This window comes from Balaenoptera musculus, chromosome 11 (genome assembly GCF_009873245.2).
Source record: "Balaenoptera musculus isolate JJ_BM4_2016_0621 chromosome 11, mBalMus1.pri.v3, whole genome shotgun sequence".
In the NCBI taxonomy this organism is placed as follows: Eukaryota; Metazoa; Chordata; class Mammalia; order Artiodactyla; family Balaenopteridae; genus Balaenoptera; species Balaenoptera musculus.
Genome location: NC_045795.1, coordinates 47,238,726 through 47,261,782, shown reverse-complemented (window position 1 = coordinate 47,261,782; position 23,057 = coordinate 47,238,726). Strand labels below are relative to the sequence as shown.

Here is a 23,057-nt window from a genome sequence, read left to right as displayed (position 1 = left end):
AGCTCCACGTGCCTCCTTCTCCTCTGGAAGACTCTCCAAGATCAGCAGGTTGGTCTGACCCAGGCTCCTTTCAAGTAATTTCCTCTTCCCTAGGTGCTGGAGTGTGTGAACTTTTGTGTGTGTCATATAACAGTGGAGTCTCTGTGTCCTCCAGTCTTCTGGCTCTCCTGAAAGTAAGCCCAGCTGGCCTTCAAAAACAAATGTTCTGGGGGCTCATCTTCCTGGTGCAGGACCCCCAGGCTAGGGAACCTGATGTGGGGCTCAGACCCATTGCTCTTTGGTGAGAACCTCTGCAATTGTAATTGTCTTCCCGTTTGAGGGTCACCCACCAGAGGTATGGGTCTTGACTTACCGTGTCCCTGCCCCTCCTACCTGTCTCGTTGTGGTTCCTTCTTTATATCTTTAGTTGTAGAAGATATTTTCTGTTAGATTCCAGTCTTTTTCTTCAATAGTTGCTCTGTAAATACTTGTTGTTTTGGTGTGTCCATAGGAGAAGGTGAGCTTAAGGTCTTTCTACTCCTCCATCTTGGCCACCTACCTCCAGAATTATTCTACATTTCTATTCCTTAGTGCTACATTTTCTTTCATCAGATTGCACAGACTTTTGTTACTCAGCATCTTGCCACATCCATTCTTTTTTGTCCAGTGGTAGCTTGCAGACCCACTTTTTGTAGTCATGGACTGAATGAATTCTATAGCATATGTATAGGTGGAACTAATGATGCCACTTCAGCACAAATATTTGTAATAATATTTTAGTCATTTTAATATATATTCTAATGAGCTTTAAGTCCTGCAGAAGAAAGGAAAGAAGTGGGTATTACAAACTGAATTTCTCTTTCAGGAATCCTTTGAGAAGGCAAGCTTGAGTAGAAGCAGCAGTGGAGCAGGAAGCCTGAAAAGTGAGCTTTCAGAAAGCACAGACCTGCCGCCTGAGGGCTACCATGCCCCCTGTGATAAGGACGAAGACCGAGCCTGTGCTGGAATCTTGTCAGATGATAACTTCAACTTGGAAAATATTGAGAAAGGTATTTCTAGTGAAAGGGTTACAACATGAATGAACTCTTGACTCCTTTCTGTTTCAAGGTTCATTTGCTCTTTTTTTTTTTATTAATGTGCAGATATATATTCAGAGTTCGACGATGAATTGGACACTTTGGATAACTCCAGCAGCTCCAGTTCAAACCCTTTGAAGGAATCTACATTCAGTAAGCTTTCTTTTAACCAGTTTGTGGGATTCCAGCAGGTAGAGGTCTGGGAATCATACTTGGGAGTCAAGTAGATGTCATCACACTTACATAAATGAGTAGTTTGTTTCCCAGGTGTAATGCTAATTAGGACCAGTGTGTCTGTCACTCTTACAGAGCTCAAAGGCCAACGGACACTGTGGTTTTCCATTGCCTCCTGTCAAATGAACAGTTTCATTATTTCTTCCAGCAAATACAGGTTCTAACTGGGGAGTGGAGATAACTTATTTGGAGACAGACTAAATAACCGCAGGAATAATGGAAGTGACCTTTCATGAGTCTGTTGAGTAGAGGTTAGAAACCTGGAGAAGAAATTAGTCTTGGTGTAGACTAAGTTTTGTACAATTTTATTTACATTAATATAAAGGGATATATTTTCCTTAAAGCACTAAAGTAAAATAAATGTTTTAATTGTTTAGAATTATGAAAAAATGCTATGTAAATTCAGTAAATATGTTCATCTTTACTCTTAATTTGAAACAGTAAAAAAAAAATCAGACTGGGGTATGAGAAAGAAAAGATATATTTAGATAAAATTTAAAGAATCTTCCTCACAGAAAGATAGGATTCAATTCCCTGAACAAATCTGAAATTGAAATAAAAGATCAGTTAAAATAGAAAATGGAGAGAAAAGAATAACTCTTTTAAAAGAGTAAGTTGTTGGACTATTAAGTAAGATAGGTAGAAATACTCTGAAATAAATTAAGTCTAAATAATACCCTCTCATCAATGACTATACTGTGAAAATTTCATTAAAAAATGGTTTAAAATAGTGTCCCTAAGGATGAGAGTAGAACTCTAAGGATTTTGCTTCATTCTTTGTCCCTTTCCAAAATTAATTGGTCCATCAAAATGGAGAATAGATGTTCCAGATTTTCTGGGGCAATCCCAAATTCCAACACTCTGTTCTGTTTTCCCTATAAATTCCTGCCTGCTAAATAAAATGTCTTGATTTGCGATTGGGAAAACATGAATATTATGCAGTAAAAATATTTGTGCATTTAAAGATATGTAGGAAATTCTAGAAGCAATTAATTACTAACTGTTTGAGATGAATTTTGAGATGATGGGATATTATGTATCCCCAGTAACAAGGGTGGGGAGGGTCAGTGGGGAAGTGATAAAGGAAAGTTGGACCCTTACACTTGCATGTGGTTACTTCTAGCTCTCTTGGTAAGGGATTTAGGATGATTATGACACAGATATTTTATGAACTTTTTAGCTACTAACAATGGAGTTTCTTTGTTTAGCACCTTTTCTTTGAGAAAGGACCCTTAAACAAACCTGTCAAGTAAATAATAATATGCAATGTTATATTTTGCTGATGCTATAATAAATGAAGACAGTCTTTACAGTAGGTACAATTGGTTAGATACTTTTTAAACAAACAAATGAGTGAATAAATAAAAGATTTGCCACAGGAAAATGTGAAGTTATTTTTATTTTCTTGTTTCAGTCACTTTAAAGAGAAGTTTTAGTGCTTCAGGAGGAGAAAGACAATCCCAAACAAGGTATGTAGACATTGAGCTCCTAGAAATATTTTTAGACTCTGAAGAGCTGAGCTTTTGGTGGCTAAATTGATGCCTGATATCAGAAGTTATGTGGGCATGTGGTACCAGAGGCTATTGGAGCCCACCCTCCCAGAACTGATTGTACTTTACCAAGGAGTGTACTGGGAAGAGCACTAAGCTTGGGCCTGGGTTTTATTCTGGCTTTGTGATCCTCAGCCACTCAGTTAGTCTCTCTGAGCCCAAGAGTGGCCCAGGGAGGTAGGGCTTCATGAGATCATCTGGAGCTGTGGCTCCTTATACCTTGTTTTTCTACACCCCTGGGGTATAGGTCTTATGCTCATTGCAAATGTGGCAAATGTGGATCACATCACACCCACATCCAGCCAGCAGGAAGTGGGATGGGAAGTAGAGACATGCCCTTCATTTTATGGATGTGACCCAGACGTTGTGTTCTTCCCTTCTGCTCACAGATCAGTAGCCACATCTAGCTGCAAGGGAGAATGAATATGTTTGGAGGACTCTGTTTTAAAAGAAGGAATTGTTATTTTGGAATGACTAGCAGTTTCTGCAATAGTTGTCTCTTGGGCTAAGAACTAAAATGAAACTCTTTGATTTGGCCTTTTGCAAGTCCCTGGTAACCTTCATAAGAGCTGTTCAATGGCCTTGGGTGAGGCTGGCGGTGGGAAGCCTGATCGTGGTGGTTTTAGAAGTTACAGAGGCAGAGATGGAGAGCAATTGAAGAAAGGAGTGGGCTGACAGTGAGCTGGTGGGGAATGTTTGGTGGAAAAGGGCCTTCTAGGATCAGGATGACTGTGGGGTGAGTGGACTGAGGAGAAGCAGCTGATGGAGAGGAGAGATTGAAGATGGTTCCCAGTCTCAGAGCAGCTTGGAGCTAGAGAGCAGGCCTGAAGGGATAGCCATCGACTGTGTCTGAAGAAAGAGAAGCAAAGATAAAATTAAGCTAGAGAGGCAGAGAAGAGGGATATTAGGGAATATTATACTTGGTGGTTTTGATTTTGGACACACACAGCAGTGAGCGGTAGCTTGCGAGTAAGCAGCGGCTGGAAGTGAGACCTTAGTTCCCTGACCGGGAATCGAACCCTGGTCACCTGGGTGGGAACCAGGAATCTTAACCGCTAGACCACAGGGACAGCAGCTAGAGTCTAAATCCCCAGTCCTTGTCTACCTTGTAAGGAGGAATCTGACAAGGAGACAGTAGGTATAGAAGAAAGTAAAGTGTTTACTAGAAAAGCAGAGTACATGCGGAAAGACACACTGGTGAACTCAGCAAGAGAGTTGCAAAAGTCCCGCCTTTGGGAAGTTTAAATCCTTTATAAGGGGGCAGTCTTCTGGGCCTTTGTCTTCTTGCCAATCGACTTGCTTTGACCCCATGGCTAATTTGTCTCAGGACCGTCCCCTCCGTATGCACACACACCTCAGTCAAGATGGATTTCATCGCAAAGGTGTCTGGGAGGGAAAATAGCAAGACATTATGGTCTGGCCTCCCCTGCCTTTTTGACCCCATGGAGCCTTCCTGCATACGTGTAGTGTTTTCCTTGCTCCAAGGATGGGAAATGTGTGACTTCTTGATCTTCTAACAGGGTTTAACCCCTCTCTGTTCCTGCCATAAAAGTGTCCAATGTCTAGTATTTACCCTATTCCTGTTGTTGTTTCTTATATTGAAGTGTAGATCTCAAAATGTAGACAGGAGGCTGGTCATAAATATGTAGCCCAGAGCCCATTTGTCTCTTGCCTCAGGAAATGTAAACAGGAGGCTGGTAGTGAATGTCTGGCCTGGAGCCCATCTTTTTTTGCTCCAGGAAATGTGAATAGGAGGCCGGGTGTAAATGTCTAGCCTGGAGCCCATCTACCTCCTGACTCAGTTTCTGTTTATTAGATAATGTTCCAGCTAACTGCTGAGAAGACGGTCTAGTCTGAGGAGTGTGATCAACTGGGAAGAGCCAGCATTGAGATGGCAGGGGACTGAGCAGCGACAGGCAGAGGGCTGCCAACAGCTCTGGGTCTACGGCAGCAGTGCAGGCCAGGCCATGTGTAAGTGGGTGTGCTTTACCAGTCAGGCTTTGTGGATGCAGGAAAAAACCTGACTCAGGCTGACTTATGCCACAGGGAGGTTCATTAGAAGGCTTTCAAGGACTCACATAATTAGGGAACTTGTAGAATCAACCTACGAAGGGATAGGAGCCAGGTCAGCCCCTGAAGTCTGTGGAGGAGGCACTCCCGGAAGACTTGTCAAGGCTCTAATGTGGGCCTGAATGAGCTCCCAGCTTGTTTGCTTTGTCTCTGCGTCGCCTCTCTTAGGATCCAGTGTCCTGCAACAGAGTTGGGTTGGCCTGGCTTGGATCAGGCCCTATTCCCTGCTGTGGAGAGGTCTGAGCCCCTTCACTGACAGCCTCTTCGGGTCCCTTGGGGGCCTTGCCACAGGGAGCAGGTGTGGATGCCAAGCAGTCCAAATGGGACCACAATCACTGCTGGGTTTGAGGGTGCCAGGAAGAGCATAACGGAAATGAATTTCAGAATGAAGAACCTGCCTAGTGAAATCTTGAGGGCTTCAGTTAGGTGGCAAAGGAAGGCTCACATAGAAAATCTTTTTTTTGTTTTGTTTAGTCAAATACACAACATCACTGATAACTTTATCTTTTCCAAGGGAGGTTCAGGAAGGGTTAGGGTGGAGCCTTTTTACTTCCTAAATCTTTTCTGGTGTCACTAGAAACAAAACCCAAGGAAACCTATCAGACTGCATAATACACCAGAAGGATCATTATATCCTGAGGGACCTCTCCCACTTCCCATTTCTGGGTGCCCACCCCAACCCAGCAGCTCTGCTTCTACTTGCTGTGGACAAGGAAGCCACACACAGCAGCCTGGAACATGGGAGCTCTTGCCTTCTCAGCCCAGGAAGTGAGGGAACAGGTGTGGGAGATGTGAGCCTGGCCATGGAGCTGGGGGTCTGAGCGACACCATGGAGTGGGTATGTCCTCCTCAACTCTGGCACCAGAGCTTCTCTACCTTAACCACATCATGAGTTCAGTAGACTTTTGTGAGCTGGTCTGGAAATCTGTCCACTGCCTGCATGGGGAAATGTTCCATGTGTTCTTCTCAAATAATTAACAAGTGCTCTTTGGAATCTAACTACTTCCTTTTAAGGTTTGCGATTATTTATATTTTTAAGAAAATCATCAAAAGGTTTTTCCTCTATGATTGGATGCTTTACTCAGTGATACAAAGTTGCATAAATATATAGAAGAGATGCAAAACAATTATTTTAGTACAAAAATAAATTATGACATATGGGTGAACTCCCTAATTAAGAGAATTTTATATTAAGATGGAAATTTTCAATCAGGTGAATTTAGGAATCTTAACATTGCCAAATAAATCTAGTCCTTTTTTCTAAAAGGATTCATGGAAAATTGTCTTGTTTGTAAGAGTTCAGCTCTTTAAAAACAAAGGAAACATATGTATTAGAGTTTGAAATGCTTTTTAAAACCTAGTCATTATCTAAACATTTTTAGCAAATTGGGTAAACTAGAATCATCAGAAAAAGGAAGTTCAATCTGAATCTCATTGAAAGAGAGATAGTACAGAGTGGGCTTTAACTTGGGGTTAACGACCAAGTTAAACAGGCAGAAAATGGAAGATGGTCCAGACGTTGAGGTTGATGAATCAGCAGGAGCAGGCATAAGTAAACAGGTGAATAAGGTCTGAGCTAAAATAACATGTGCAAAGCTGTGCCATGTGTGGGACAGTGTGACATGCCATCAGGGAACACATGTTGGTTTAAGGCAAGTTCTCTTCTCTCAAGGAACTTATGATGGAGGGGGGACAAAGGCAGACTTGAGAAGAAAATAAATGACAAAAAGCCTGTGATTCATACCAAATAAGAGGAGAAAAAAGTAATAACTTTTTGACTTCCTTCCAGGTATTCCCCAGAGCTTCAACGAATTAAAAGGAGACAATTCTAAAATATATTTATAATTTCTTCAAAAGGCATTGAATAAGGCTAAAGTTATTTGCAATCTAATTTGTTTAGAATTATCCTGGGTTTCTTGGTTTAGTAATATTAACTGTAAACCCCTCCTGCAAAATATTTAAAAGCTAAATGAAAAGTTAGAAACTAAAAGAAGATAGCAGAGCTACAAAATATAATAAAAATCAATTGAAAATCAAGCCTGCAGGTATTTTTGGCTATTTTGTGCCACATATTAAATGGTAGAAGAGTTACATTGAGACCTGATTAGCTCTCCCAAGAACTCCTTATTGGCTCCTAAAACAAGGGAGTTGGTCCCAAAAAGAAAAAGCCACAGAGAGGTGCTTACTTGATCTGAGCATGGTGTCCAGAGTTTAGAATTCAGACATGGTCCTGGCTACATGGTACACAGAGAAAGCTTAAGCATAAACTCGCAACTTTGGTCATCTCAGATATCAGGAGCTAGATTTAAGCCAATTGCCTGCTAAAGATCCAAGGTACCTCCCTAGTAACTTGAGGTAGACTTTCTTGAGCAACTGGGCCAGGCAAATGTACAAAACATGAGCAAATGAAACTAGAAAGGGCAGCTCCTGCCTCCTCAGAGAGGTATTGAATTCTCAAGGCTCGTGAAAGGAAACATGATATTAGAACTGGAAGGCATCCTGGTGATGTGATCCAAGCCGTCCCGTCATCAGATGATAAAACTTTTTTCAGGAATGTAATTACATATAACGTAATTACATTAATTAATGGCAAGACCCAGAAAGAGTCTCCAACTCTTAGATGTCCATGTTCCTTCTATGAACTATTTACCAGAATTCACTTGAAGCCAGAAAATAATTCCTTTGGGCTCCTTTTCTTGCCAAACTCCTCCCAGATCTCAGCCCTCCATCCCCAAATCACCAAAAGTCCTGAAAGCCAAACTCAAAGCTGAGATATTAGATCAGCAGAGAGTGCCCCATTCCTTGGCTCTGGAAATGCAGCCTTTCACTCATTTGCAGCAGAGGTGAGTCTCCAAATCTCCATTACCAGGTCTCCAGATACTAACTCTCTCCCACCAGGATGCCATGTAGCAGCCATTCCAGGGCTCTCCTGGACCCCTAGAAGACCTGGAGATGTCAGTGTAGCATTTTTAATATTACAGAAGTAGCCCATGGGGAATCTCCAGTTGACCCACATTCCGTAACAAACTACAAGTATATTACTAAGGATAATTTGCTTTTAGTTATGCCTTTGGTTTACTAGAATAGAGATTTGATTTTACATCTTTATTCTTTGCATGTAATTGAAGAGTCATAAATAAGAGTGTCACTTGGGATACTCCTCCAGATGTTTATTAATCTGAGTGGTCACCAAGTAGCTGCTTTAACTTCAATCGCTCATACTCTCTCAAGGGCTAACTAGTTAGCTGTCCTGAAGATACAGAACCATGAGATAAACTTACATTTAAGTTTCATTTAGTAAGTAACAAAAGGCAGATGAAAGTTAACTTAATTTTGTATTTTTACATATTGTTTTTAATGAATGCACACAGATCTTGTGATGGTCTATATGAATAACTTTCTTGAATGAGAATGTGAGAAATTATTTTGTTCTAAGAGCTTCAGTGAGGTATAATTCACACAAAGTAGATTACACCTATTTAAAGTGTGAGACGTGATATTTTGAGTATGCATATCCCTGTGAAAACACAATTAAGAGAGTGGACGTATCCATCCAGAAGTGTCCTTATGCCCAATTGTGCCCCTCACTCCTGCTCCTCACTCCCACCCCAGGCAATCATTGATCTGCTTGCTGCACTGTAGAGTAGTTTACATTCTAGAATTTAATATGAATGGGACTAAATAGGACCTACTCTCATTTGTCTGGACTTGCTTCCAGTCGGCATAATTAATTTCAGCATAATTAATTTGAAATCTGTCTATATTGTTTTGTGTATCAATAGTTCAATCCTTTTTATTGTTAAGTAGTATACCATTATATGGATATGCCGTGGGCTGTTTATCCATTTATCTGTTAATGGACATTTGAGTTCCACTGTTTAGCTGTTACAAATAAAGCTGCGATGAACATTTGTGTCTGTATGAACACATTCTCCTTTCCTTTGGGGTAAGTGCCTATAAGTGAAATGGCTGGGTCATATGGTAGGTGTATGCTTAACTTTTTAAGAAACTGCCAAACTGTTTTCTAGAGTGGTTGTATCATTTTTGCATTCCCAGTTTGAGAGATTTGAACTCACATGTTGAAATTAATTATGGTATTTGTGGAAATCATCTTTTATTTTGATGTTTGCATCCCTGAAATCATAAGGAGTAAGAGGGAAAATGGAATTGACATTTTTTTAAAATTTATTTATTTATTTATTTATTTATGGCTGTGTTGGGTCTTCATTTCTGTGTGAGGGCTTTCTCTAGTTGTGGCAAGTGGGGGCCACTCTTCATCGCGGTGCGCGGGCCTCTCACTATCACGTCCTCTCTTGTTGCGGAGCACAGGCTCCAGATGCCCAGGCTCAGTAGTTGTGGCTCACGGACCCAGCTGCTCCACGGCATGTGGGATCTTCCCAGACCAGGGCTCGAACCCGTGTCCCCTGCATTGGCAGGCAGATTCTCAACCACTGCGCCACCAGGGAAGCCCTGGAATTGACTTTTCATGGTCAAACTCTCACAAAATATTATCTACTTCGAAATAATCATATGAAATAAAGATCCTTATTGTTGATGTTTGTTTGATGTTTTGTGCACATTGACAGAGCTAGCCAAAAGCTGAGGTAATGTCTGTGTCAAGAAAAAAACAATTAAAAATTCAATAATTAGGACTTTCTTTGAAATTTCCAACTTTAATCATTTTCAGTTATCTAAGTGATGTAAAAATCTCCTGCCTCCATTACTACTTGCTGGAAGAAAATTACAAATAGGCTTGGCCTTACCAGTTTCTGTCTGGGTTTTATATTCTCACTCAGTTGATATATATGTTGATAGTTCTAATTCAATAAATCATAACATTTTATTTCAGTTTACAAATAAATTGTCCTGTATAATGGAATTTGGTAATACACACAGGAGCTTCAGCCTCTTTGTCACATACACTAAAGTCCCAGTAAGCTTTGGTTATTGTATTATGACCTTCTATAAAATCCATTGATTCATCAATTAATATTTATTACTGTGTGCTGGCACATACCAGACTATGCCTGGTCCATCTTTGCATTCCCCAGGGCACAGTGTATTGCACATAGGTGCCAGTCCACAAATATTTGTCAATTAATAGAGGAATGACTGTTTTAGCATAAATTCTGTAACTCTCTGTAATTGGACTAAAACCTCACCCCCTGGCTTGAACCTACAGCCTTTGCCACAGTCAACAGCTTAAGCCCTTTTAAGACCCTGTTGCTCAGGCAGTAAGATTTTGCCATGCATCCTTGCATCCTGTTGCCAAGGCAACAGTGTACAGTTGACAGGCTGGTTTGAGACATCAGATGTTTGCAGTATCAGAGATGCCTGTGGTTCACAGCTTCTTTGATGAATCAATGTATGCATAATTGTATTTAAGGATGTGTGCCTGACTCTAGTCTTTGTGTATAAAGATGATTGTGGGCATTTGTGGCCATCCAGTATCATACATGTGACTGGAAAGACCTTGTGTGATCTCAGGACCTACAGATCTTGCCTCCCTTTAGCAGAAGTCTTGCTTATTTTGACTTGCAGCTATAGGGAATGGAGACCACCCACTCCTTTTTCATAATCCAGTTTCTAATAATCCATATCTAGTTTCACTTAATTGAATAAATACTCTTACTCACTGCTTGCCAGAATTAACCTGGCCTAGTAGCCAAAGTCACAGTCAAGCAGCTTACAAAAACAATTATCAGTAAGACCATTGTATCCCTTTTCTATGGCAGTTCTAAAATTTCCTGGCTTATTGCTTATTAGTTTCTAGCTGTTATTGGAGCCCCAGGAGCACTATGACACCTTCCTGCAGTGATACCAACTCCATTAACATTAAAAAGCCCTTAATGAGCAGGAGAAGGCAACCCTACATAATGTCACTTATTCATGCGGGACATGTTTATGAGTGTCACTACCTGAAAGAGACTTTCAAGCTGTAAAATGCTAGTGAGCTCAGATGGTGTGTTTGCATCATCTTAATGTTTTAAGCCATACCTCTCATTTCATAAGGTTAAATATTTCTTTCTATCAGCATCAAATACTATTGACTACTTTTCATAATTGAATTAAATGATGTGATGCACTTACAATGCATGTGAAAATATTTCCTTACTTCAGAAATATATTTAAAAGAATTTTGTGAGGCACAAAATTTTAGACTCCATCTCCTTCATGAGCAGCACTCCTCTGACAAAATAATTATCCAAATAATTTACCTCATACTTGAATTAATCAGTGAAAACTTGATTTAAAAAATTACAAAGCTAATACCTCCAATTGCCACCTTACCTGTAGTAGTCAGCTAAGGTGAAAGTAGTAGGCTAACACTCATATTCAGCGCTTCAATTTCTGTTTTGGCTTATGAATTCTGCATGAAGTCACACCATTTCCTTAAACAAAATATCTTTTTTACTGAAGTATAGTTGATTTACAATATTGTGGTAGTTTCAGGTGTACAGCATAGTAGCTTGTACTTCGTTATAAGTTATTACAAGATAATGGCTATAATTCCCTATGCTATACAATATATCCTTATTGCTTATCTATTTTATACATAGTAGTTTTTATCTCTTAATCCTATATCCTTAGCTTGCCCCTCCATTCTTCCCTCACCCCTTTGATAATCACTAGTTTGTTTTCTACATCTGTGAGTCTTTTGCATAAATGTTCATTTGTATTATATATTAGATCCACATAAGTGATATCATGCAGTATTTGTCTTCCCCTGTCTGACTTATTTCACTAAGCATATTTTCTAGGTCTATGCATGTTGCTGCAAATGGCAGACTCTCATTCTTATAGCTGTGTAATATTCATACATATATATTACAGACAAGTATATATAAATATATACATATATATATATGTATGTATATATATATATATATATATATATATATATATATATATATATATATATATATATATATATACCACATCTCCTTTATCCATTCATCTGTTGATGGGCACTAGGATTGCCTGGCTATTGTAAGTAGTGCTGCTTTGAACATTGGGGTGCATGTATCTTTTAAAATTAGTATTTTTGTTTTCTCTGGATATATCCAGGAGCAGAATTGCTGGATCATATGGTAATTGTATTTTTAGTTTCTTGAGGAACCTCCATATTGTTTTCCATAGGGCTGCACTAATTTACATTCCTATCAACAGTTTATGAGGGTTCCCATTTCTCCACACCCTCTCCAACATTTGTTATTTATAGACTTTTAAAAAATTTATTTATTTTATTTATTTTTGGCTTCATTGGGTCTTCATTGCTGTGCGTGGGCTTTCTCTAGTTGTGGCAAGTGGGGGCAACACTTCATTGGGGTGTGCAGGCTTCTCATTGTGGTGGCTTCTCTTGCTGCAGAGCATGGATTCTAGGCATGTGGGCTTCAGTAGTTGTGGCATGCGGGCTCAGTAGTTGTAGCTCGTGGCCTCTAGAGCACAGGCTCAGTAGTTGTGGTGCAAGGGCTTAGTTGCTCCACGGCATGTGGGATCTTCCCTGAGCAGGGCTCGAACCCGTGTCCCCTGCATTGGCAGGCAGATTCTTAACCACTGTGCTACCAGGGAAGCCCTATTTGTAGACTTTTTGATGATGGCTATTCTGACTGGTGTGAGGTGATATCTCATTGTGGTTTTGGATTTCTCTAATAATTAGCAATGTTGACCATCTTTTCATGTGCCTGTTAGCCATCTGTATGTCTACTTAGGAAAAATATCTATTCTGATCTCTTTCCAGTTTTTGATTGGGTTGTTTGATTTGTTTTTGTTTTTTTTTTAATATTGAGTTGCATGAGCTCTTTGTATATTTGAGATATTAACCCCTAGTTGGTCATATCAATTGCAAATATTTTCTCCCAGTCCATAGTTTTTTTTTTCCATTTTGTCAATGATTTCCTTTGTTGTGCAAAACCTTTAAAGTTTGATTAGGTTCCTTTGTTTATTTTTGCTTTTATTTCTTTACCTTAGGAGAAAGATCCAAAAAAATATTGGTACAATTTATGTCAAAGAGTGTTCTGCCTATGTTCTCTTCTAGGAGTTTTATGATATCATGTCTTATATTTAGGTCTTTAAACCATTTTGAGTTTATTTTTGTGTATGGTGTGAGGGAGTGTTCTAATTTCATTGATTTACCTATAACTGTCCAGCTTTCCCAACACCACTTGTTGAAGAGACTGTCTTTTATCCACTGTATGTTCTCAACTTTTTTTGTCATAGATTAATTGGCAGTAGGTGTGTGGATTTATTTCTGGGCTCTGTATGCTGTTCCATTGATCCATATGTCTGTTTTGTGCCAATAACACGCTGTTTTGATTACTGAAGCTTTGTAGTATTGTCTGGAGTCTAGAAAGGTTATGCCTCCAGATTTCTTCTTCTTGCTCAGGACTGCTGTGACAATTCTGGGTCTTTTGTAGTTCCACGTAAATTTTAGGATTATTTGTTCTATTCTGTGAAAAATGTCATGAGTATTTCGATAGGGATCGCATTAAATCTGTCGATTGCTTTGAGTAGTATGGCCATTTTAACAATATTAATTCTTCCAATTCAAGAGCATATTTCCATTTCTTTGAACCATCTTCAGTTTCCTTTATCAATATTTTATGGGTTTTGGTGTATAGGTCTTTCACCTCCTTCATTAAGTTTATTCTTAGCTATTTTATTTTATTTTTTGACATGATTTTAAATGGGATTGTTTTTCACTTTCTATTTCTGATATTTCATTGTTAGTGTAAAGAAATGCAACAGATTTCTGTATACTAATCTTGTATCCTGCTACCTTGCTGAATTCATTTCTTAGTTCTAATAGTTTTTGTGTGGAGTCTTTAGGTTTCTCTATATAGAGTATCATGTCATCTGCAAATAGTGACAGTTTTACCTCTTCCCTTCCAATTTGGACATATTTGTTTCTTTTTCTTGATTTTAGACTGCTGTGGCTAGGACTTTTAATACTATGTTGAATAGAAGTGGTAAGAATGGGCATCCTTGTCTTTTTCCTGAATTTAGCAGGAAGGCTTTCAACTTTTCATTGTTGAGTATTATGTTGGCTTTGGGTTTGTTGTAAGTGGCTTTTATTATGTTGAGATATGTTCCCTCTATACCCACTTCGGTGAGAGTTTTATCATGAATGGATATTGAATTTTGTCAAATGCTTTTTCTGCATCTATTGAGATGATCATATGGTTTTTGTCTTTCCTTTTGTTAATGTGGTGTATCACATTGATTGATTTGTGTAAAGAACCATCCTTGGAATGAATTCAGCTTGATCACAGTGTATGATCCTTTTTATATATTGTTGGATTCAGTTTGCTAATATTCTGTTGAGGATTTTTACATCTGTATCCATCAAAGATATTGGCCTATAATTTCCTTTTTTTGGTAGTATCTTTGTCTGGCTTTGGTATCAAGGTTATGGTGGCTTCATAGAAAGAATTTGGGAGTCTTCAATCTTTTGAAAGAGTTTGAGAAGGATAGGTATAACTTCTTATTTGTATGTTTGGTAGAATTCCCCAGTGAAGCTATCCAGTCTGGACTTCGTTTCAGGAGTTTTGTTTTTATTACATATTCTATTTCACTTCTACAGATTGGTCTGTTCAAACTATCTATTCCTTCTTGACTCAATTTTGGCAAGCTGTATATTTCTAGAAACCTTTCCATTTCTTCTAGGTTGTCCAATATGTTGACTTATAACTGTTCATAGTATTCCCATATGATTTTCTGTATTTCTCTGATATCAGTTGTTATTTCTCCTCTTTCTTATTTTGTTTATTTGGGTCTTCTCCCTTTTCTTCTTGGTGAGCCTGGCTAGAGGTTTGTTGATTTTTCTTATCTTTTCAAAAAACCAGATCTTGGTCTTATCGATCTTTTCTATTGTTTTTTTTTCTATTTTATTTACTTCCTTTGTTTACTATTACCTTCCTTCTTCTGACTTTGGGTTTTGTTTGTTCTTTTTCTAATTTTTGTAAGTGGTAGTTTAGGTTGTTTATTTGAAATTTTTCTTGTTTTTTGAGGAAGGCCTGTATCACTGTGCACATTCCTCTTAGCACTGCTTTTGCTGCATTCCATAGATTTTGTAAGGTTGTGTTTCATTGTCACTTGTCTCGAGATAGTTTCTGATTTCTTCTATGATGGCATCATAGGCCCTTTATTTATTTATTTATTTATTTATTTATTTATTTATTTATTATTTTTGGCTGTGTTGGGTCCTTTTTTTATATATATACACCTTTATTGGAGAATAATTGCCTTACAATGGTGAGTTAGTTTCTGCTTTATAACAAAGTGAATCAGCTATACATATACATAAATCCCCATATCTCTTCCCTCTTATGTCTCTCTCCCTCCCACCCTGCCTATCCCAGCCCTCAATGTGGTCACAAAGCACTGAGCTGATCTCCCTGTGCTATGCGGCTGCTTCCCATTAGCTATCTATTTTACATTTGGTAGTGTATATATGTCCGTGCCACTCTCTCACTTTGTCACAGCTTACCGTTCCCCCTCCCCGTGTTCTCAAGTCCATTCTCTAGTAGGTCTGCATCTCTAATCCCGTTCTGCCACTAGGTTCTTCATGACTTTTTTTTCCTCTTTTTTCTTTTTCGATTCCATATACATGTGTTAGAACACAGTATTTATTTTTCTCTTTCTAACTTACTTCACTCTGTATGGCAGACTCTACGTCCCTCCACCTCACTACAAATAACTCAATTTCGTTTCTTTTTATGCCTGAATAATATTCCATTGTATATATGTGCCACATCTTCTTTATCCATTCATCTGTCGATGGACACTTAGGTTGCTTCCATGTCCTGGGTATTGTAAATAGAGCCGCAATGAACATTGTGGTACAAGACACTTTCTGAATTATGGTTTTCGCAGGGTATATGCCCAGTAGTGGGATTGCTGAGTCATATGGTAGTTGTATTTCTAGTTTTTTAAGGAACCTCCGTACTATTCTCCATAGTGGCTGCATCAATTTACATTCCCACTAACAGTGCAAGAGAGCTCCCTTTTCTCCACACCCTCTCCAACATTTATTGTTTGTAGATTTTTTGATGATGGCCATTCTGACTGGTGTGAGAGGATATCTCACTGTAGTTTTGATTTGCATTTCTCTAATGATTAATGATATTGAACATTCTTTCATGTGTTTGTTGGCAATCTGTATCTCTTCTTTGGAGAAATGTCTATTTAGGTCTTCTGCCCAGTTTTGGATTTTTTTTTTTTTTTTTTTTGATATTGAGCCCCATGAGCTGCTTGTAAATTTTGGAGGATAATCCTTTGTCAGTTGCTTCATTAGCAAATCCTTTCTCCCATTCTGAGGGTTGTCTTTTCGTCTTGTTTACTGTTTCCTTTGCTGTGCAAAAGCTTTGAAGTTTCATTAGGTCCCATTTGTTTATTTTTGTTTTATTTCCATTTCTCTAGGAGGTGGGTCAAAAAGGACCTTGCTGTGATTTATGTCATACAGTGTTCTGCCTATGTTTTGCTCTAAGAGTTTGATAGTGTCTGGCCTTACATTTATGTCTTAAATCCATTTTGAGTTTATTTTTGTGTATGGTGTTAGGGAGTGTTCTAATTTCTTTCTTTTATATGTAGCTGTCCAGTTTTCACAGCATCACTTATTGAAGAGGTTGTCTTTTCTCCATTGTATATTCTTGCCTCCTTTATCAAATATAAGGTGACCATATGTGCGTGGGTTAAACTCTGAGCTTTCTATCCTGTTCCATTGATCTATATTTCTATTTTTGTTCAACTACCATACTGTCTTGATTACTGTAGCTTTGTAGTATAGTCTGAAGTCTGGGAGCCTGATTCCTCCAGCTCCGTTTTTTTTCCTCAAGATTGCTTTGGCTATTCGGTGTCTTTTGTGCTTCCATACAAATTGTGAAATTTTTTTTCTAGTTCTGTGAAACATGCCAGTGGTAGTTTGATAGGGATCACACTGAATCTGTAGATTGCTTTGGGTAGTATAGTCATTTTCACAATGTTGATTCTTCCAATGCAAGAACATGGTATATCTCTCCATCTATTTGTATTATCTTTAATTTCTTTCATCAGTGTCTTATAATTTTCTGCATACAGGTCTTTTGTCTCCTTAGGTAGGTTTATTCCTAGCTAGTTTATTCTTTTTGTTGCAATGGTAAATGGGAGTGTTTTCATAATTTCACTTTCAGATTTTTCATCATTAGTTTATAAGAATGCAAGAGATTTCTGTGCATTAATTTTGTATCCTGCTACTTTCCCAAATTCATTGATTAGCTCTAGAAGTTTTCTGGTAGAATCTTTAGGATTCTCTATGTATAGTATCATGGCATCTGCAAACAGTGACAGATTTACTTCTTCTTTTCCAACTTGGATTCCTTTTATTTCTTTTTCTTCTCTGATTGCTGTGGCTAAAACTTCCAAAACTATGTTGAATAATAGTGGTGAGAGTGGGCAACCTTGTCTTGTTCCTGATCTTAATGGATATGGTTTCAGTTATTCACCATTGAGGATGATGTTGGCTGTGGGTTTGTCATATATGGCCTTTATTATGTTGAGGAAAGTTCCCTCTATGCCTACTTTCTGCAGGGTTTTTATCATAAATGGGTGTTGAATTTTGCTGAAAGTTTTCTCTGCATTGATTGAGATGATCATATGGTTTTTCTCCTTCAATTTGTTAATATGGTGTATCACATTGATTGATTTCCGTATATTGAAGAATCCTTGCATTCCTGGATTAAACCCCACTTGATCATGGTGTAAGATCCTTTTAATGTGCTGTTAGATTCTGTTTGCTAGTATTTTGTTGAGGATTGTTGCATCTATGTTCATCAGTGATATTGGCGTGTAGTTTTCTTTCTTTGTGACATCTTTCTCTGGTTTTGGTATCAGGGTGATGGTGGCCTCGTAGAATGAGTTTGGGAGTGTTCCTTTTTCTGCAATTTTTTGGAAGATTTTGAGAAAGATAGGTGTTAGCTCTTCTCTGAATGTTTGATAGAATTCGCCTGTGAAGCCACCTGGTCCTGGGTTTTTGTTTGTTGGAAGATTTTTAATCACAGTTTCAATTTCAGTGCTTGTGATTGGTCTGTTCATATTTTCTATTTCTTCCTGGTTCAGTCTCGGGAGGTCGTGCATTTCTAAGAATTTGTCCATTTCTTCCAGGTTGTCCATTTTATTGGCATAGAGTTGCTTGTAGTAATGTCTCATGATCCTTTGTATTTCTGCAGTGTCAGTTGTTACTTCTTCTTTTTCATTTCTAATTCTACTGATTTGAGTCTTCTCCCTTATTTTCTTGATAAGTCTGGCTAATGGTTTATCAATTTTGTTTATCTTCTCAAAGAACCAGCTTTTAGTTTTATTGATCTTTGCTATCGTTTCCTTCATTTCTTTTTCATTTATTTGTGCTCTGATCTTTATGATTTCTTTCCTTTTGCTAACTTTGGGGTTTTTTGTTCTTCTTTTCTAATTGCTTTAGGTGTAAGGTTACGTTGTTTATTTGAAGTGTTTCTTGTTTCTTAAGTTAGGATTGTATTGCTATAAACTTCCCTCTTAGAACTGCTTTTGCTGCATCCCATAGGTTTTGGGTCATCGTGTTTTCATTGTCATTTGTTTCTAGGTATTTCCTCATTTCCTCTTTGATTTCTTCAGTGATCTCGTTGTTATAAGTAGTGTATTGTTTAGCCTCCATGTGCTTGTATTTTTAACAGATTTTTTCCTGTAATTGATATCTAGTCTCATAGCGTTATATTCGGAAAAGATACTTGATACGATCTCAATTTTCTTAAATTTACCAAGGCTTGATTTGTGACCCAAGATATGATCTATCCTGGAGAATGTTCCATGAGCACTTGAGAAGAATGTGTGTTCTGTTGTTTTTGGATGGAATGTCCTATAAATATCAATTAAGTCCATCTTGTTTAATGAATCATTTAAAGCTTGTGTTTCCTTATTTATTTTCATTTTGGATGATCTGTCCATTGGTGAAAGTGGGATGTTAAAGTCCCCTACTATGATTGTGTTACTGTTGATTTCCCCTTTTATGGCTGTTAGTATTTGCCTTATGTATTGTGGTACTCCTATGTTGGCTGCATAAATATTTACAATTGTTATATCTTCTTCTTGGATCGATCCCTTGATCCTTATGTAGTGTCCTTCTCTGTCTCTTGTAATAGTCTTTATTTTAAAGTCTATTTTGTCTTATATGAGACTTGCTCTTCCAGCTTTCTTTTGATTTCTATCTGCATGGAATATCTTTTTCCATCCCCTCACTTTCAGTCTGTATGTGTCCTTAGGTCTGAAGTGGGTCTCTTGGAGACAGCATATATACAGGTCTTGTTTCTGTATCCATTCAGCCAGTCTATATCTTTTTGTTGGAGCATTTAATCCATTTACATTTATGGTAATTATTGATATGTATGTTCCTATTCCCATTTTCTTAATTGTTTTGGGTTTGTTATTGTAGGTCTTTTCCTTCTCTTTTGTTTCCTGCCTAGAGAAGTTCCTTTAGCATTTGTTGTAAAGCTGGTTTGGTGGTACTGAATTCTCTTAGCTTTTGCTTGTCTGTATAGCTTTTAATTTCTCCATCAAATCTGAATGAGATCCTTGCTGGGTAGAGTAATCTTGATTGTAGGTGTTTCTCCTTCATCACTTTATATATGTCCCGCCAGTCGCTTCTGGCTTGCAGAGTTTCTGCTGAAAGATCAGCTGTTAACCTTCTAGGGATTCCTTTGTGTGTTATTTGTTGTTTTTCCCTTGCTGTTTTTTTTTTTTTTTTTAACATTCAGTTCTTTTGGGAATTATTTATTTATTTATTTTTGGCTGTGTTGAGTCCTCATTTCTGTGTGAGGGCTTTCTCTAGTTGCGGCAAGTGGGGGTCACTCTTCATCACGGTGCACGGGCCTCTCACCATCGCGGCCTCTCTTGTTGTGGAGCACAGGCTCCAGACTTGCAGGCTCAGTAATTGTGGCTCATGGGCCTAGTTGCTCCGCGGCATGTGGGATCCTCCCAGATCACGGCTCGAACCCGTGTCCCCTGCATTGGCAGGCAGATTCTCAACCACTGCGCCATCAGGGAAGCCCATCCCTTGCTGCTTTTTAATATTTTTTCTTTGTATTTAATTTTTGATAGTTTGATTAATATGTGTCTTGGCATGTTTCTCCTTAGATTTATCCTGTATGGGACTGTCTGTGCTTCCTGGACCTGATTAAATATTTCCTTTCCTATATTAGGGAAGTTTTCAACTATAATCTCTTCAAATATTTTCTCACTCCCTTTCTTTTTCTCTTCTTCTTCTGTGACCCCTATAATTCGAATGTTGGTGTGTTTAATGTTGTCCCGGAGGTCTCTGAGACTGTCCTCATTTCTTTTCATTCTTTTTTCTTTATTCTGCTCTGCAGTAGTTATTTCCACTATTTTATCTTCCAGGTCACTTACCCGTTCTTCTGCCTCAGTTATTCTGCTATTGATCACTTCTAGAGTATTTTTAATTTCATTTATTGTGTTGTTCATCATTGTTTGTTTGCTCTTTAGTTCTTCTAGGTCCTTGTTAAATGTTTCCTGTATTTTCTCCATTCTACTTTCAAGATTTTAGATCATCTTTACCATCATTACTCTGAATTCTTTTTCAGGTAGACTGCCTATTTCCCCTTCATTTGTTAGGTCTGGTGGGTTTTTACCTTGCTCCTTCATCTGCTGTGTGTTTTTCTGTCTTCTCATTTTCCTTAACTTACTGTGTTTGGGGTCTCCTGTTCGCAGGCTGCAGGTTCGTAGTTCCCGTTGTTTTTGGTGTCTGTCCCCAGTGGCTGAGGTTGGTTCAGTAGGTTGTGTAGGCTTCCTGGTGGAGGGACCCATTGCCTGTGTTCTGGTGGATGAGGCTGGATCTTGTCTCTGGTGGGCAGGTCCACGTCTAGTGGTGTGTTTTGGGGTGTCTGTGGCCTTATTGTGATTTTAGGCAGCCTGTCTGCTAATGGATGGGGTTGTGTTCCTGTCTTGCTAGTTGTTTGGCATAGGGTGTCCTGCACTGTAGCTTCCTGGTCGTTGAGTGAACCTGGGTCTTGGCGTTGAGATGGAGATCTCTGGGAGATTTTCACCGTTTGATATTACATGGAGCTGGGAGGTCTCTTGTGGACCAGTGTCCTGAAGTTGGTTCTCCCACCTCAGAGGCACAGCCCTGACGCCTGGCTGGAGCACCAAGAGCCTTTCATCCACATGGCTCAGAATAAAAGGGAGAAAAAATAGAAAGAAAGAAAAAAAGAAGATAAAATAAAATAAAATAAAATAAAATAAAGTTATTAAAATAAAAATTAAAAAATAATTATTAGGAAAAAAATTTTTTAAACTAAAAAAAAAAAACTGACGGACAGAACCGTAGGACAACTGGTAAAGGCAAAGCTATACAGACAAAATCACACACAGAAGTATACACATACACACTTACAAAAAGTGAAAAGGGAAAAAATGTATATCTCTTTGCCCCCAAAGTCCACCTCCTCAATTTGGGATGATTCATTGTCTATTCAGGTATTCCACAGATGCAAGGTACATCAAGTTGATTGTGGAGATTTAATCTGCTGCTTCTGAGGCTGCTGGGAGTAATTTCCCTTTCTCTTCTTTGTTCGCACAGCTCCCAGGGTTCAGCTTTGGATTTGGACCCGCCTCTGTGTGTAGGTCTCCTGAGGGCGTCTGTTCTTCACTCAGACATGACGGGGTTAAAGGGGCAGCTGATTTGTGGGCTCTGACTCACTCAGGCCAGGGCGAGGGAGGGGTACAGAGTGCGGTGCCAGCCTGCGGCAGCAGAGGCCATCATGACTTTGCAACAGCCTGAGGTGCGCCGTGTGTTCTCCCGGGGAAGTTGTCCCTGGATCACGGGACCCTGGCAGTGGCGGGCTGCACAGGCTCCCGGGAGGGGAGGTGTGGAGAGTGACCTGTGTTTGCACACAAGCTTCTTGGTGGCAGCAGCAGCAGCCTTAGCATGCCATGCCCGTCTCTGGGGTCCACACTGATAGCTGTGGCTCTCGCCCGTCTCTGGAGCTCCTTTAAGCAGTGCTCTTAATCCCCTCTCCTCGAGCACCAGGAAACAAATAGGGAAGAAAATGTCTTTTGCCTCTTCAGCAGGTCCAGACTTTTTCCTGGACTCCCTCCCGGCTAGCTGTGGCACACTAATCCCTTCAGGCTGTGTTCACACAGCCAACGGCAGTCCTCTCCCTGGGATCCGATTGAAGCCTAAGCCACAGCTCCCAGCCCCTCCCCGCCCTGGCGGGTGAGCAGACAAGCCTCTCGGGCTGGTGAGTGCTCCGGGCACTGTCCCTCTGTGCGGGAATCTCTCCGCTTTGCCCTCCGCTCCCCTGTTGCTGTGCTCTCCTCCGTGGCTCCAAAGCTCCCCCCCTCCGCCACCTGCCGTCTCTGCCCGTGAAGGGGCTTCCTAGTGTGTGGAAACCTTTCCTCCTTCACAGCTCCCTCCCAGTGGTGCAGGTCCCGTGCCTATTCTTTTGTCTCTGTTTTTTCTTTTTTCTTTTTCCCTACCCAGGTACGTGGGGAGTTTCTTGCCTTTTGGGAGGTCTGAGGTCTTCTGCCAGCGTTCAGTAGGTGTTCTATAGGAGCTGTTCCACATGTAGATGTATTTCTGATGTATTTGTGAAGAGCAAGGTGATCTCCATGTCTTACTCTTCCACCATCTTGAAGCTCCTCCAATCCATTGAAATTTAAAGTAATTATTGATAAGTATATACTTTTAGTCATTTTAAATCTTGTTTTCCATTTGATTTTGTAGTTCTTCTTTGATCATTTCTTCTTTTTGTTTTTCCTTTTGTGGTCTGACGGTTTCCTGTTTTATTATGCTTGAGTTCCTTTCTTTTTGATTTTTGTGAATCTATTGTATGTTTTTGATTAGTGGTTACCCTGGTTTTCAAGTATGTTGACCCATAACTATATCTACCTGCTTTAAACTGATAGTCATATAAGTTCAAACACATTCTAAAAGATCTACACTTTTTACTCTCCTCCCCTACATTTTATATATTGATGTCCTATTTTACATCTTCATGTTTATCCTTTTTCTGTTAATTATAGTTATAATCACTTGTACAATACTTTTTTGATTGTTTTTTAATCTATGTGCTGGCTCATTTATGTGATTTTCAATCATTTTGTATATTTGCCTTCCCTATTGTGA

At 39.1% G+C, this 23,057-nt stretch overlaps 1 protein-coding gene across 2 annotated transcripts in view; it reads left to right on the top strand.

The window, feature by feature from the left end:
- NEK10 (NIMA related kinase 10) overlaps positions 1–23,057 on the top strand; it is a 306,143-nt gene that overhangs the window by 209,880 nt on the left and 73,206 nt on the right. For both annotated transcript variants that reach the window (XM_036870615.1, XM_036870614.1), the window contains exons 28-30: positions 845–1,028; positions 1,122–1,208; positions 2,704–2,758. In XM_036870615.1, the coding sequence (XP_036726510.1) occupies positions 845–1,028; positions 1,122–1,208; positions 2,704–2,758 (326 nt within the window). The remainder of the gene's footprint in view (positions 1–844; positions 1,029–1,121; positions 1,209–2,703; positions 2,759–23,057) is intronic.